The following is a 16,660-nucleotide window of genomic DNA, read 5'->3' as shown; positions in this document are numbered from 1 at the left end:
AGGTCTAAACTATCACTTGGCATAAAGAGATACAGCAATCTATCTACGTAGTTTTCACTGCATGTTAACGATTCGATCGTTTTATTATACATATATCAATATCCGTTTTGATGTTTTTCTTAAATGCAATCATGATTGTAATTGATCGCTTTGGAATGCTTTCAAAGTATTGTCTGTTTAATTATTCACCACAATAAACAGAATGTGAGTAAACAATCATAATTTTACAGTTGTACAGCAATTCTATTTTTTAATACATACTCAAGTAGTTTTCTTTTCGTAATAGCGTGTTCTATTATAGCTACGTTGTGATACAGATGATCTTACACGTTGTTAACTTATGATTTGGTTTTGTAGTTCTTGAACGATAATAAACGAGAAATGATAATTCAGTCTTGTGTAATTACTTATATAAAGACAAATTACTATCATATTTAGTTCGATGATCCTATTCTATACAACTTTTATTGCATTTCCAAGAATTGCCAAAAGATAAATCATCCCTATTTAGATCAACATAGCACAATCAGTAACGGGATTGTATGGAGGACTGCTGACAAGTGTTCTATACACTTTATCGATTTAAATATCGAGCAACGATAGTCTCTTTCTCAAATTTATGCTTCTAGATAAAAAATTAACTACTATTCATAACTATAAATAGCCAATAGAATGCAAAGAAAGAGGTTAAAATATATAGTCCCTATAGATAAAAGTATTGTATTAATATATTATGCACGTCGTTACTCTTGACCAGTACAGCAGATAGACTTGTACTCTTGTATTCTCATCTACAATCCTCAAGTTTGCATGTCTGCTACAAAGTCATTTTGCAACAGTTATCGTCGTCTTGTACTATATTTGTGTTATTTCTGAAGCACAACATTATTCCATGAGAAATGTAAATGTCAATAAGCTCATCAAAGTTTATGATAATGTTTAACATATGAATATTAGAGAAATTAGTTGACTATAATACACGTTATCTCTAGCGTTTTAGCAAGATCTGTTTGTTGATTAAATCAAAAGTTGACCTTGAATTTTATAATTCCTTTAACTGTAAAATAAATAGCTGTCTTGCAGAATTTATTACAGTTTATCTAAACATGAAAAGTTATAATAATATAAAATAATACAATCTCAAACTAAAACGGCATTATGGTCTGTTATTTTTACAATACTTATTGTCCTTGTAATCAAAAGTTCATTTACATGGAACTGTAAAACAGCCAATTACAGTTATTCTACGATAAATATCTATAAAGGATTATCGCAACAACTGATACTAAAACTACGATTAAAAATATTATAATCTACTAAATCGACTCTGTTATTCTGTTTAAATGGAAGTTTAATATTTTAAAAAATCGACAGAGAAATATCGATCTTAAGTTTAGATTTTTCTGATGTGTCTCATATTTCTGTTACGTATTCTATATTCATGATTTATTAGAGTCTATGTTAGGAATATTTAAATTTTATAATCGTTAATTTGAAACATAATAAGGCGGAGCCTACGCCATAAAAATTTATTACGGTGATGTATACTTTTATAGATGTAAAGCAGTGTATTTAGCTGTTTTTACTCATCATGCCAGTTCAATCAAAATTTTATTTATAATTAACTAAAAACAAGCAATTATCTTATAGTAGATATCTTAAAAGGTTTATTCTAATACCAAAGACTGTAAAATTATCATAATAGATATTACGCTCAAATACAGTATAGCAGACTGTCTCTGTTATTCCGTTCAAATCGAAGTTCTATATTTTCTTAAGATTTGAGAGATTCCATCTTAGAAAAATTATGACATTCTATCAAGTAAACTTACAGTAATTCTAGATTATTTAAGTTCCTAACATGACTTCTTATAATTCTAGCTGTTCATGGAGTAACAAATACGGAAAATGATGCTATATAAAGTAAACTGTTAATATACTGTAGATATCAGTTAGTAAATCCGGTTACTCTCTTAGTAGTAAAAGTATTAGTGTTTGACTTGTAAGAAATCGCTTCTGGCTAAATAATAAAATTCTACTATCGATTTATACTTTACTGTGATCAAAAAGAAGATATACTAACAAGCAATACCTGTAAATAAAGTATGATCATACAAATACTTGCAAGAACTTGAATTAAGTAATAAAATGTTACAGTAGAACCGTTACTATGTAATTTCTTAGCTAATGACTACTATTTTATATCATGATACTTTAATATCTTGATATTAATCCCAAATATCGCCCATATCTAATATAAGCGTATATTCCGATATTGATTGAATTATATTATTGAATACCAGGACTATACATTGATACGATAGAATCAAATGATGTTAATATGCGTCCAATAAGCTTTTTGATTTTGATTTTACAGTAAGGGAAGATATAATTACTCTTATTTTAGGCTATTCATGCGTAGACATATTCAATATTTCATTATAATAGCAAATCAACTTAGTAAAAACAGTTTATAATGAGTAAATGTAGCTAAATTATTACGATGGCTTATTCAATAACCCTATTTTATGAAACCTATTAATTACACTTTCAATCAAAAGATACGACTGCAATGGTGTTAAATAATACATTTCTTGAATGACAATAATTTCATTAAATTAATGAAGAAATAAAAACTTCAGCTGTTACAATGGTATAATAAAGTATTGCATCAATTTGTCTATTTGTAATGATCGATTCATGGTAGAAAGCTATATAGTAACTATTAACTACGTCATAACTTACCGATTTATAAGACTTGATACAATAATCACTATTTACCTTAACTGATGTTGTGTTAAAATTATTTCCTTGTAATTTCTAGTTCGATCATCTTGATAGTTTTGCTTTTTTGAGAGATCCTCTAGATTTAAACTCTTCCGTTATTGTTAACGTATGGAATTAAGTTCTATAAATCTCTTCATATCATTTTATCATAGCAATTCAATTTTTAAGATGTTGATTCGTAGAAGTCAACAACAAATGTTTGAAGACATGTTATTTTTAACGGTATCAATTTGCTCGTATATTTCTTTTAAATATAATGGATGAACAGTAACGCCTTTCGGGATAAATTTTAGGTATAGCGTTTAAAGTATAATTCGGACTAATTGACGATCTTGTGTAGTTTCTCGAATAATATCGATCGATGTAGTATACTGTAGATAACGATTTGATTTTCTAACATCTGTTGATTATTAATATCAGATATATTCGTAACTGATTTGATTATTAATGTCACTTCGGAGTACAGTAATTATATTAGATAACTTATACGTTAAAAGAGCTTTGTATTCTGATAAGAGAGTGTCGATTATAAATACCTAAACCAAGTAATAACTAATATCCGATTTTCTGTTGTACTAATGTCAGCTGGTAAATAAATTCTAGAAAATGTAGCTATGTTATCGTGCCTTAATAGGTAGAAAAACTCCTTTCTTGCTAATCTAGAAGAGGAAAAATTAGCAAAGTAGCAACAGAGAAGAGTCATTTATATAAAATAAAATTTAATTACTTTTTACAAAATAACGTAGTGTACACGTGATTATGACATTAGATAGGGAATTTGTTCCGTTAAAGTATAGTTAGAGAGATCGAATATTAACTAGAGGATATTTCAAGTTCAGATTACCGCCATAGTTTTATACATATTTAAACTCGAAAATTACATTCATCGATAAAAACTGAAATATTACAATGTACATCTACAGTAATAGCAATAATAACATATATTTTATTATCAGTATCTAAAAATTTTTAATGCTTTTTCTCTAATATTTCGATCAAATTTAAGGTAAATTACTGGATTAATAATAGCTACGCTTACACTAACTGATAGCGAATAAAACGTTAATAAGAAAAGAGGAAAGCTTTCCTTGCGTATTTGTGTAAATGTCTTTCGCGTAAACGATATGCCAATTAGTGTAAGGTTAAACGGCCACGTTATGAGGATATAGCATAAGGTAATAGAAATTAACATATTAATGAATTTTCTTTTTCGTAAGTTTTCATTTTTTTGACATGTACTTTGGCCAGGTCTTACATAATTTCTTTGATGTGATATAATTTTGAAGTAAATTATTGCAATGCTAGTACAAGGTATAATACATTGCACTGTAACAGCGATAATTAATCGAATAGGAATAGTATCGTCGGCGGCGATATCAGATACATCGCATAACGTCGGATCTTCGTGAGAGACTTTAATTGCAGGGACTACAGCTCCAGTGTAACTGACTGATATTGTCCAAACGAAAATTTGACTTATGTAGAAAATTTGTTTACGTCGTCTATGATAGCGTCGGTAGAAAGGCTTAACGATAGCAAAATAACGATCGATAGCAATTAAGCATAAATTTAACATAGAGACACCGTTAGAGGTAAATGTAAAAAATATAACTACCCTACAAAGAATTACGCCTCCATCATAAGTAAATTCGTAAGAGATTAAGAGGCAACCAGTACCGATCGTGAAACTTGATAAAATATCGGAGATAACAGAGATTCGAATTAGTTTATACGAGACAGTATGAAATTGTTTATCACGTATTAGTATATATAATAGAAATAAATTAAGAGAACAGCCTATGATCGATAAGACACCACTGATTAAACTTGCGTAGTCGTATATGATATTATAAATGTTATTTATTGCATTACTATTAGAAATATTGTGAGAAAATAGGTCGACCATAGTTGCTTGAGTATTATTTGGATAGCACGAACCCAAAAATTGTGTATTTTGTTGAAATTTTCTGATATTAGTTTATACTTAGAATCGTCGTTAATAAGAAATCCAGAAAAGAATCGATCAGAGCCTCAATTTCAAAGGGTAGAACTAATGTGATACTGAAGACAATAAACATTCCCAAACGGCTAAGTATGCTTAATTAGCGATTTAAATTGAACTTGCTGATTAATTATATTGTCAGCTCTAAACTATCACTTGACATAAAGAGGTGGAGCTTTATCTCTATATAGCTTTGGCTAAATATCAAAGAATCAATAGTTGAATTATATCTTTCGGCGTCTGTTTGAATTTATTCTTAAATTCAATTAACCACTTTGGGATACTTCATGAGCCTTTTAAAGTATTGTCTGCTTAATTATTTCACCTCCATGAACAAGATCTGAGTAAATAATCGTAGTTTTACAATTACTATAGCAATTGTATTTTGTAATACATCAGTATTTTTTCTTTAATGATAGGGTATTCTATTATCTCTACATTGCTATACTCGACGTTATTAGCTTGTCATTTGATTTTGCGATATTTGAATGACTGTAACTAAGGAATGATAATTCAACCTGGTATGATTACTTGCAGTATATAAAGACAAAGCACATTATATTTAGTTTGATTATTTTATATCGTATAATTTTATTACACTTGAAGAAATTACCGAGAGATGATCCTCTCTGTTTAGATAATTTAATTTATATATACCTTCTTCCCTATTCGTGTGTCCTTGCGAGTGTTTAATCCGTGGTATCGATTTAGATACCGAGCAATGATGGTCTCTTTCTCAAATTTTTCTTCTCAATGAAAAATAACTGCTCTTCATAGTTACTAATAGCAGATAGAATGCAGGGGAAAAGGTAAAAAGAGATAGTCCTTATGAATGCAAGCATCAATATTTTATGCTCATTGATGCAATTGGTCTCTACAGAAAGACTTGTATTCTTGTATCCCTATCTACAATCTTCAAGTTTGCATATCTGCTTGTAATGTAACTTAGTATTGTAATTTAGGCTGTTAGCCATGTTTAGTATAATGTTAGGTAGCGTAACTTCTATATTTATCCTAAGAGATATTTGGTAGCCATAACTATGGACTGTCGTGGTATAGACTCTATGCTAGAGTACAGATGACTATATATAGTAAGGTGTTGAGTTGCTAATAAGGTTATAGGTAAAAATAGAACTATAAATTATATATTAGGATATGATTAATTCATTGTGCTTTGGTTGGTGTGAATAATGTCTACGTAAATACTGTAGTCGTACCCATATCGGATTAATGATGGTCCGAAATAAGGTGAAAGGTTGCCGTACAGATTATAGCTGCGAATGCTACGAAAAGTATAAAAGCATGCAACTTTAGATTATTCTGTTAGTTCGTGCTAGAAGTCTTTAGTAGTAGTATTCGGCTAGAGTAGAGCTGTGTGTAGCTAATCTTTGTATAAGATTCAATAAAGCCCTTATTTTTCTAAAATTTGGAATTTCGTGATCGGTATGTATCACACTGCTATAAGGCCATTTTTGCAATAGTAATTGTCATCTTGTCCCATATTCATGTCTTTTTCGCAGTGTAACCTTATTGCACGAGAAAATGATACGTCAATAAGCTTATCGAAGATTATAATAATGATTACATCGAATATTAAAAAGAAATTTCTAGTTGACAAGTGTTTTAATTAGCATGGTTGACCAGCGATAGATTCTATAATCCATTTCCTAACCATGCGTTATTGATCAATAGATTTCAATTCAGTTTGTGACTTTGTTATATAATGCATTAGCCATATAACTTAAATACAGAATCAAGCAATGATTAGAGTTATGTCCAGCGTAAGCAGAATAATAAATATATATACTTATAGACAGTAGAGTACATAAACTGGTCTAAAGTCCTGATGACAAGACACACATCGGTCTCTTATCATAGTATGAAAAATGATCTTTCTGAATTTTGACAAGTTGAATTAGTTACAATAATGCGTACAGTATGTGGAATCTACCGGTATATTTGCATTAAAGTGTATTTGAAGCCAATGAGAAAGGTCTTGACTACGCGTATTTCTACATTTTAAAGCTGGTGGACTATGCAATATCTATATCTAAATTCAAGAATCTACTGTTACTACACCGCTAATTGTCCATTTTAGATCATAAGCATTTACTTTAATAATATCATCAAGATAGGTATTGATCGGACTTATGCATTAGCTCGATAGCTTAAACATTATGTTAAGCAAAGGCTAGTTATTTCTAGCGTACAAGTAGTAGTATATCGGTACGAAGCACAATAAGAAATGAATAAGGAACGTCTTGACTATTTCTTTACTTTAAAAGCTACCAGACTGTACAATTGTGGTGAAAGCATAAAACTAATTAACTATTGAGTTATTAGAGTATGCTCTGTACAGTAGCATAGTAAACACGTTGGTTACAAAGTTATCTGTGGGATAATAGGTATTTGAAGAGTTATTTTACTCCATATTAAAATGCGAGGTGGTTTTACTGGATCGACGAAGGCAGAATACCCCTACTTTATATTATCTCCTTAAGCCACCCAATCGAGGTTGTGACAACAATCTATTGCTATAAGTAAATTTCATAGCCTACTGCCACTATACAGCACCCATGAATACCTACTGGCTTTTAATATCGTAAGCCAAAATGAATACTTATTTAATATCCTAAGCCTACACAATCAGATCATCCAAATAGGTATTGATCTATCTCTCAATTATCCATCAGTCCTATAACCTAACATCGTATGAAGCACTGGCTACTATTACTTCTAGGGTAAACGGAATAATGGATAATTCTACTTGTCGATAGTAGAGTACATAAGCTGGACTACGCGCATAGCCTTGACTATCTATTTATCAAGGTGCAAATACACCTTATGTAGTGATAGAAATGAAGTATTTATGTCGTAGTGGATTTCAACGCTAATCGTAGATTTAATGTTACATTGTATGAGTGTGAAATCAGTTGCTATCTAGATTATAAAGTAATGATCGCATTTACTTCTAGCGCAAGCGGAATAAAGGATACTCTTACTTTTAGGCAGTAAAATACATAGGCTGGTCTATAGCCGAATGATAAACTATCTGCTTGTCATTGTGCAAAACATCATGAATAGTGGTCTAAATTAACTATTTATGTCGTAGTAGGTTTTATATGCTATCTTCTTCGAGCGCGAAATTAGTTGCCTTCTAGATTATAAAGTAACGCTTACTATTACTTCTAGCGTATGCGGAATGATGGATAATTCTGCTTGTAGATGGTAGAGTACATAAGCTGCTCTATAGCCGGATGATAAAACTATCTGCTTGTCACGGTGTAACTGCAACTTGAATAGTAGTATAAACGAAGTATTTGTATCGTAGTCGATTTCAATACTAATCGTAGATTTTATATGTTGAATTCTTTGAGTGTGAAATCAGATGCGTTCTGGGTTCTAAGGTAACAGTTACGATTACTTCTGGCGTAAGCGGAATATAGGGTACTTCTACTTCTAGACAGTACATTAGCTAGCTGGTCTATAGCCGGATGATAAACTATCTGCTTGTCACGGTGTAAATACGCCTTGAATAGTAGTTTAAATTTAATATTTGTATCGTAGTAGATTTCAATACTAATCATCATTTTTATATGCTGTCTTCCTTGAGTGTGAAATTAGTTGCGTTCCAGATTATAAAGTAACGGTTACTATTACTTCTAGCGTAAGCGGAATAATGGATAATTCTACTTCTAAACAGTACATAAGCTGGTCTATAGCCGGATGATAAACTAACTGCTTGTCATAGTGTAAATACACCTCGAATAGTAGTATAAATGAACAATTTACGCCGTAGTCGATTTCAATATTAATCATCATTTTTATATGCTGTCTTCCTTGAGTGTGAAATTAGTTGCGTTCCAGATTATAAAGTAACGGTTACTATTACTTCTACTTCTAAACAGTACATAAGCTGGTCTATAGCCGGATGATAAACTATCTGCTTGTCATAGTGTAAATACACCTTGAATAGTAGTATAAATGAACAATTTACGCCGTAGTCGATTTCAATACTAATCATCATTTTTATATGCTGTCTTCCTTGAGTGTGAAATGCGTTCCAGATTATAAAGTAACGGTTACTATTACTTCTAGCGTAAGCGGAATAATGGATATTTCTACTTCTAAACAGTACATAAGCTGGTCTATAGCCGGATGATAAACTATCTGCTTGTCATAGTGTAAATACACCTTGAATAGTAGTATAAATGAACAATTTACGCCGTAGTCGATTTCAATATTAATCATCATTTTTATTTGCTGTCTTCCTTGAGTGTGAAATTAGTTGCGTTCCAGATTATAAAGTAACGGTTACTATTACTTCTAGCGTAAGCGGAATAATGGATAATTCTACTTCTAAACAGTTCATAAGCTGGTCTATAGCCGGATGATAAACTATCTGCTTGTCACGGTGTAAATACACCTTGAATAGTAGTATAAATGAACAATTTACGCCGCAGTCGATTTTAATATTAAAATCATCATTTTTATTTGCTGTCTTCCTTGAGTGTGAAATTAGTTGCGTTCCAGATTATAAAGTAACGGTTACTATTACTTCTAGCGTAAGCGGAATAATGGATAATTCTACTTCTAAACAGTACATAAGCTGGTCTATAGCCGGATGATAAACTATCTGCTTGTCACGGTGCAAATACACCTTGAATAGTAGTATAAATGAACAATTTACGTCGTAGTCGATTTCAATACTAATCATCATTTTTATATGCTGTCTTCTTTGAGAGTGAAATCAGTTGTGTTCTGCAGTAGTTGAATGTTACGTCTATACAAAGTTAGAAAGCAATCGCTACCATTATTTCTAGCATAAGTGGAATAATGGATACTTGTACTTCTAGACAGTAGAGTGTATAAGCTCTGATAATCAACTATCTGCTATAGAATAATCAATTTCTACTTCACGAGACCTAATGGCCATGGCTGCTTGTCTGTCAGGAATGGAGTAGAATCCATGTTGATCGACTAGCAGTTATCCCATTGCATTGCATATCCAGTATAGGTCGATAACTCCTGATTGGACCCCTAACCAATCCAGTGGACACGATGTCCATTAGATAGACATGGTGGTATGGGGTGCCATCGATTGATACTGATGATAGGGACTGCTTCAGTCAGTCCATAGATGCTATACGAATCTCTGTAAAATAAATCGGAAAATTCCAGCGGATACTACCACCTACAACTGCAGGCTAGATGAGCTCATTTCCATACTCTATCCTATAACTTAGCTCCGCCATCGATCAGTCCTGATTGAAAAAGAAAGCGACGAAAAGCACCATCTTGCCCTTTTAAAGCCCTATCGGCCTCCATTTTATCATTATTAGGTTAGTTTAAGTATGCCTTGATCGTTGAAAATGATCGATACAGTACCAAGAAGTGTAGAACCAGTAGATCTCAGTAGAAGGTTAATCCATTGGGTTACCTTTCGCTTTTGGATATTCCACCATCGTAAGGGATTGGCAAGCGAAATGAGTTTGATTATCCCACTAGGCATTCCTTGCAGTTGGCGATGGAGTGTCCTACCGTCTTGATTTGTTGCTTTTTATTCTTGATGGTTTTTCATTCTTCTTCAATATTTGATCCAATTCCATCTTGAATTATCACAGCTTGTTGATGAGAAGAAATATCGTCGTTGTATTGTATCAATCAATGGAAGGATAGACGCAGTAGTGGGTATCATCCCGTTGAGAAGGATTCAAAGTTTGCTCGTTTGTAGCCACTCCTCTCAAATTCTGATCAATGAATTCGTCATCATCAAAGCCATCGTCAAGCCTATTTTCCACTTAAAAAGTATAGTAGACTATTGTTGTAGAGGAGTTGATCTATGAGACTGATATCATGGTAGAATGGGAGTCTAATGCTGTTTAGGATCCAATCCTGGTTGCACCAAAGTTGTTGATATGATTGAATTGATTTCGACATCGATGGCACAAATACCAGCTTGATTATTCCCTTAACCTTTTCATCATATATAATCATGGATGGATTAATTCCATGAAACAAGAAACTCAGAATATCTTGCGATTGTACGATACCACTTGTCCATTCTTGTTGGATAAAGTGGAATAGCAACGGTGATAGTAGAGCCAAGCAATCAATCATTCCTATCGCGCTACCAGGAATTAGCATGACGATTCCCTATCATGACCAATCGTGCCATTCAATCCATATCAGATACACGCCAACAGGAGAAACTTCAAGATGAATCTTGTCATTTGATTAGGGTTAGGGTTAGGGTTATTTGATTTCCAAACGGAAATATAATATTAGTAGTTAGAAATAGCATGAAGGAAACAATTTCTTCTAGCAGTGACGAAATTCATAAATAATTACAATCGCCTTATTCATTCTCCTCAATGGGTAATCATTTTCTTCCAACTGATTTACTGTAGGCGATAGTAGGATCAGCAGTGATTTTGCTCTAGATAGTAAAAACTTACGAAAATGAAGATGGTAAACATTAGTTTCATTCCTGCTTATATGCGTTTATCTGTTGTCTTATTTTTATCGTTGATATCGTCGATTTGGTTAATCCTTTTAATGACGTACTACAACAAAATTTTCTTACTTTACTATCGACTTGAAGGATCATTTACTGCCTTTGTCGATGCTAGCTAATTGCTCTACACGATCATTTAGACGTGCCTAGCAAGTAAAATCTTCCCCCTGTGAGCAACATGCGTATTCCTTCTACGATTTATTTTTGACTTCTTTTCCCTTACAATATCGTTCATCTCGCTGATATTAAAATATCCCATGTTTTACTAGAAAGAAATTAACATCATTTTGACATTGCTTTCTTGTTATAACGACAGCAGTGCTACACTGTTGCATCAGTCTTCCTTTGTGCTTGGCAATAGAATCCAAGTGAAAGGATAGTTAATACAACACCAAATGACGTATTATTCATTAGACCATAGAATTTACCCTAGTAGTTGTTATGGATAGGCAAAAATCAATCGCTGTCCTCACTAAATTTGCTACAATTCAAATCATCAATGTATCGTAATTATATAGAGATTCATGTTGAAGGCCTTATTCGCTTTAGAATACTAAATCACCGATTCCGTTATATGCTGTAGATGGTTTAAAAGCAAACTATGAAGTAGATAGTTGTACTTTAGACAGAAGATTGGAACTGTTATGAGATAGAAATGGTATATCAATTTATTTGGTGTTTATTGCTAAAGATTTTGGAGAATTTTTTTACTTTCCTGACAACATTGCAAGAACTTTGTATCTATCCTTCGACAGTATTGTGCATGTCTACCCCTGTCCACAATGAACTTACAGCAAAAATACTTGCTAATTGCAAGCTAATCGACTACCCTATGCGTAATCATATAATTATACTTGATAAACTTATGAACCTGTATAGGAATGCTTATTGTCTTCTAAACTCAGTTGCATTTCTACCTTAATTATACGTATTCTAAATGACCTACTACGACAAGCCAGATCGTAATGATCTTACTGCATATCATTAATACTGGCATGGATAGATTGAAATGATGGATAAAGCTAAGCTATTGCATAAAGTAATCTATCATCAACATTGTCATATCTATTCTATATAATTGCTTTGCAATACATAAATCTTGCCTATCCATACTACGAGTATAAGCTCAAACAATTGACGATCTACGGTATTTTATTCATTTTTATACTTTGCTTTGCAACATACGTATATATTATACATATTAGCCGAGATAGGGTTTTAGCCGTATCATATCCGCTATCTATCTTAGCTATTAGCTCATGTAACCTACTATTTGTATCTTGTCTATTTCATAAATTTTGAATGTGACCTAAACATTATGTGTCTTGTACTATTTGCTCAATTGATTATCAAAAGTATCTTATGTATTTCATATTTGCTTTACAACATATCAATACGTACAGTGTTATCCATCTTAAATGTGCTATTATATTATCTCTAGTAATAGACTGTCTCAAATGCCCTACGTGATCTAGAATTTGCTCTATAATGCATGAACAATATCCATTGCTTGTCGGATCCTAAAATCTTTATTTGGTAGACTTTCTGCTGTATTGAAAATAATGTAAAAGACTTTTTATAGACGCGTATATGGCCAATACAGTATAGACTCGTATGCATGATCGTCCAAACCCCTGTAACTCAATTTTTACTGTTTGTCAATTAATTTATATGTAGTCTCATTACGCCAGTTTACATCCAAATGCTTCCTGTCTTACAAATCAGTCTGCATAAACTACTTAATGTATATTCTTCCTAGTTTACTCTCCAGCTATCGTACTCTATCGCTAATATAAGATGGATTGCCTGATATCGCCATTTTGATTTCCTGCAATAGGTTAATATCGAGTACAATGTCTATTTTCCTAATTTATTTTGCGACATGTCAATACTATCTGTCTTTGATTGGCCGCCTTCTATTTTAAATGACAATTAATAATGGGCATGGTCGATGTCTAATTAGAATTCTAACGTTATACCCATGGGATGCTTGTCTTACTGATTCTGCAATTAACATCTTTCTTGTTGTAAGGTGGTATCCTGGCTTCGCTTAATCACCTTAAACAGTTTAAATTTACATTTTTACCGTAATAAGTCAGTTCTACACCATATAGTAGATATGGTCGTACAGATGAAGTTATAAGCTTTCCTTTCATCGATAATATCATTGTTCTATAAATGGATATAATATTAATAGCATCTACCTATGCCATAGCCCAATCATACCGTATGCCAATACTAAATAGATTTGAAATGTTTTTTATATAGTAAACTGTTCAGTTTTTTACGGTACATGTAAAAGTCCAATATAAACTGTAGCCGATTGTTCTCTCAGTGCTCTCTTTATATGACTATAGGGATATTAAGAGAGAGAGAGAGAGGGTGAAAAATGAACTCTGAAAACAAATAATAAGTGATTTTAGTGACGTAGAAGAGTAACGTAATCACCATCGCTTTTCTATCCTATTGGACTCTTCCTTTCTCCACTAGTCTATAGTATTATCATCATTGGATCATTATTAACTTTGACTGTAGTTCATAATTTCCATTCTTATTACAATTGGCTCAAGATGTTGTCTTTATTGCAGTTGATTCGCAAGACTTTTGTAGGCTGCACGCCTCTTTCGCCAACATGTTTGCTCCAATAGTAAAGTATCTTCTGTCGGTCATTAACGGTATCATGAAATCGATTTATCGTTGGCTAACTGGAACGTGTGAACTGCAACGAATTTGCAAAAGTTGCAATGAAACTGGTGATAGGACTACGGCTGTGGAAAAATCCCTTGGCACTTCCAAGACTGAGGTAAATCGACAAACGTCACGTAGTGTCAATTTAAACTCAACTTGGAAATAGCGATACTTACCTCGAACTAGTTTATCAAAATTTCAATTCTATTTATATCAATATTTGTAGACGTTTTAACCTTTTCCATGTGAATTTACTGCATGAAAAAATTGTGTGTATCATTACAAAGTCATCAACAAGACATATTAATTAGACACCATGCTATCTCTTAATCCAATAGAGTTTAAGAAAGATTACAACATCATTAGGGATCAATGTAAACGATGCTGTTCAACACATTGCCGTTGTTAAGAAAATTAATCATGAATCATCCATTAATAGCGAGTAAGTTAAACAGCCTAAAGGATAGCTTTCAACTGGGTAGATTATTCTTCTTAGTCTTATTGCATATAGTTTAGCGCCGTTAACATTATACTTGTTTGAAGTAATGCCGTATGTGATCATCGTCATGGCGGCTGATTTTTTCCCCCTTGTAATCGATTGTATCAAATTGATGCATCAATCAGGTTATTTTTCCTCTTTGCGATACAATATCAATTCAATTTTTGCTTTGATAGATTTATTTGCAGTTTAAGCAAGTGCTTGGTCCAAATATGTACTTATTCGCAATTAAAAGATCATGTCGAAACTATCAGAAGTACGACTTACGATTCCAATAATAAACAACATGAAACAATGTTAATGAAGGTAAAACGCGACACAATTGTTTATCCATGGATGAAATATCTACAAACGTACTATGAATATCCTTGTTGAACGTTTTGTTTGCCCTTAGAATATATTTCTACTTTATCTATAAATCTTAAGATGACTGTCTTTTTTACTTAATGATAAGATAATTATATCTATCGGAAAGACTGTGGTGGATATTTATCAGCTAAAGTCTTGATTTTATTCTTTAGCTATGGGATTTATTATGCCCGGATAATCAGCTTGAACAACGAATTAGTCCGCAATGGACAGAAATTGGATTCCAGGGGTCTAACCCTGAGACTGATTTCAGGGGAATGGGTACAAATTCTTGTTTTTATTCCCAGCGTAATTTTGATAATAGTTAGTACATCATGATATTTACGCAATGCTTTTCTAATGTATATTTAGGGCTGTTAGGCTTAGAACAACTTGTGTAAGTAATGATCTACCAAATTACTAATTTTTTTATAATGTTAACCTTCCTAGTAGTATAACTTGTCCCTGATTTTCTGTTATTATGTACATATGAAGCGAAGTAGATACCGTTTTAAACTATTGATATCTGCAACGATACTATTTTTTCTACTATGTTGCATTGAAGCCCACTATTTAATCGTTAGCTAGTTATCGTTGTAAAATGTAAACTATGAAAAAAGTAGATGCAATTTTAAGCTATTGACTATTCCGGAGAGACCTATTCTACCATTATGCGTTCAAGACCACTTTTGATGTAATGTGATTACTTTATTTTTGTTCTAAATCTATACAAAGATGGAAAAGTATGTTACAATTTTAGGACTACTGGAACGAGGCTCTCTTTTTACTGTTCTACATTTAAGCTTACTTTTATGCTAATTAAATGCTCTAAACATTTCGACACGTATTGTAAGTCTAGTCATGAATGATCAACCATTGCATTTATCTATTCTACCATAGATATTTTACTGAGAATTATACACAGGTTGCTCGCAAGATTTTGAGCCATTCTCACCATCCTACTTATGGGTAATTTCAATTTTTATCACACATTTCGCTAAGCCAGAAGCAAGTGTTGATCACTTTTACTCATATGATTACTACCCTTTCTCTGATTATACCACTACAGCTATTCTATGGCTATAGTTGGGATTCATTTAACCAATATGGCCTATTCATTACTAGTCAGTAATGCTTTAAAGCCTCATTTTTACTATTCCAATGTCTCTGCTACCTTGGATGAATTTCACAAAGTCTACTGTGAGTATTGACTATTTCTTTATTTTTTTCTACATTACTTATTTAGCTAATTACATAGTTACCTATATCAGTATACTACATACGGTGCACCGAGTTTTCTTGAAACGGAAATGAATTTGCTTATTTAAGGTAAATAACTTGAGTTAACATTTGATGTCTTTTACTTTCAGGCTATTTGATAGTTGAATTTGATTCCTTCTGGAGATCAGAAAAACCTGAAAATATTTTAATATTTAATGAAATTAAAGAGAAATTTCGCTTAAAAACACTTCAGAAATTAAAAACTTTACGAGTTCTAAGATCATTTGAATTAATGTAAGGAAATAGCTATATCAATAATTGGTTATATATACAATAATTTTCTTCAGCGCTTTCACTTAAGAAATCAAAGTTTAGATTATCGATTTTACTGCTGAGAAATATTTTATTTTTTTCTCTTCGAATATAAAATTGCTGTAAGGGTTCACAATAGTATCTAATAACTAGATGATATATTAATACGATGGCATTTTTGCACTTATTTAACACAGTTAAAATCTACTCTACTTACTGGATTACAATTGCGTGCTTTAATTTCCTTTGTGTAAAGCGTACTGTCATTTGAAATTAAACTCTTTAT

At 32.2% G+C, this 16,660-nt stretch overlaps 1 protein-coding gene across 1 annotated transcript; it reads left to right on the top strand.

Annotated features, from left to right (window-relative positions):
- Positions 1 to 13,986: 13,986 nt before the first annotated feature.
- On the top strand, positions 13,987 to 16,360 carry TRIADDRAFT_26054 (uncharacterized protein; the record flags this gene model as incomplete). The annotated part of the gene is made up of 8 exons (XM_002112948.1): positions 13,987 to 14,109; positions 14,333 to 14,436; positions 14,670 to 14,799; positions 15,015 to 15,123; positions 15,214 to 15,238; positions 15,742 to 15,810; positions 15,911 to 16,041; positions 16,212 to 16,360. The coding sequence occupies 8 exons, from the start codon at positions 13,987 to 13,989 to the stop codon at positions 16,358 to 16,360; spliced, it is 840 nt and encodes a 279-aa protein (XP_002112984.1).
- Between the last annotated feature and the right edge of the window lie 300 nt (positions 16,361 to 16,660).

Source organism: Trichoplax adhaerens, genomic scaffold (genome assembly GCF_000150275.1).
Source record: "Trichoplax adhaerens TRIADscaffold_5 genomic scaffold, whole genome shotgun sequence".
NCBI classification, from domain to species: domain Eukaryota; kingdom Metazoa; phylum Placozoa; class Uniplacotomia; order Trichoplacea; family Trichoplacidae; genus Trichoplax; species Trichoplax adhaerens.
Note: the sequence above shows the minus strand (reverse complement) of the source record. Positions and strands in the feature narration are given on the sequence as shown.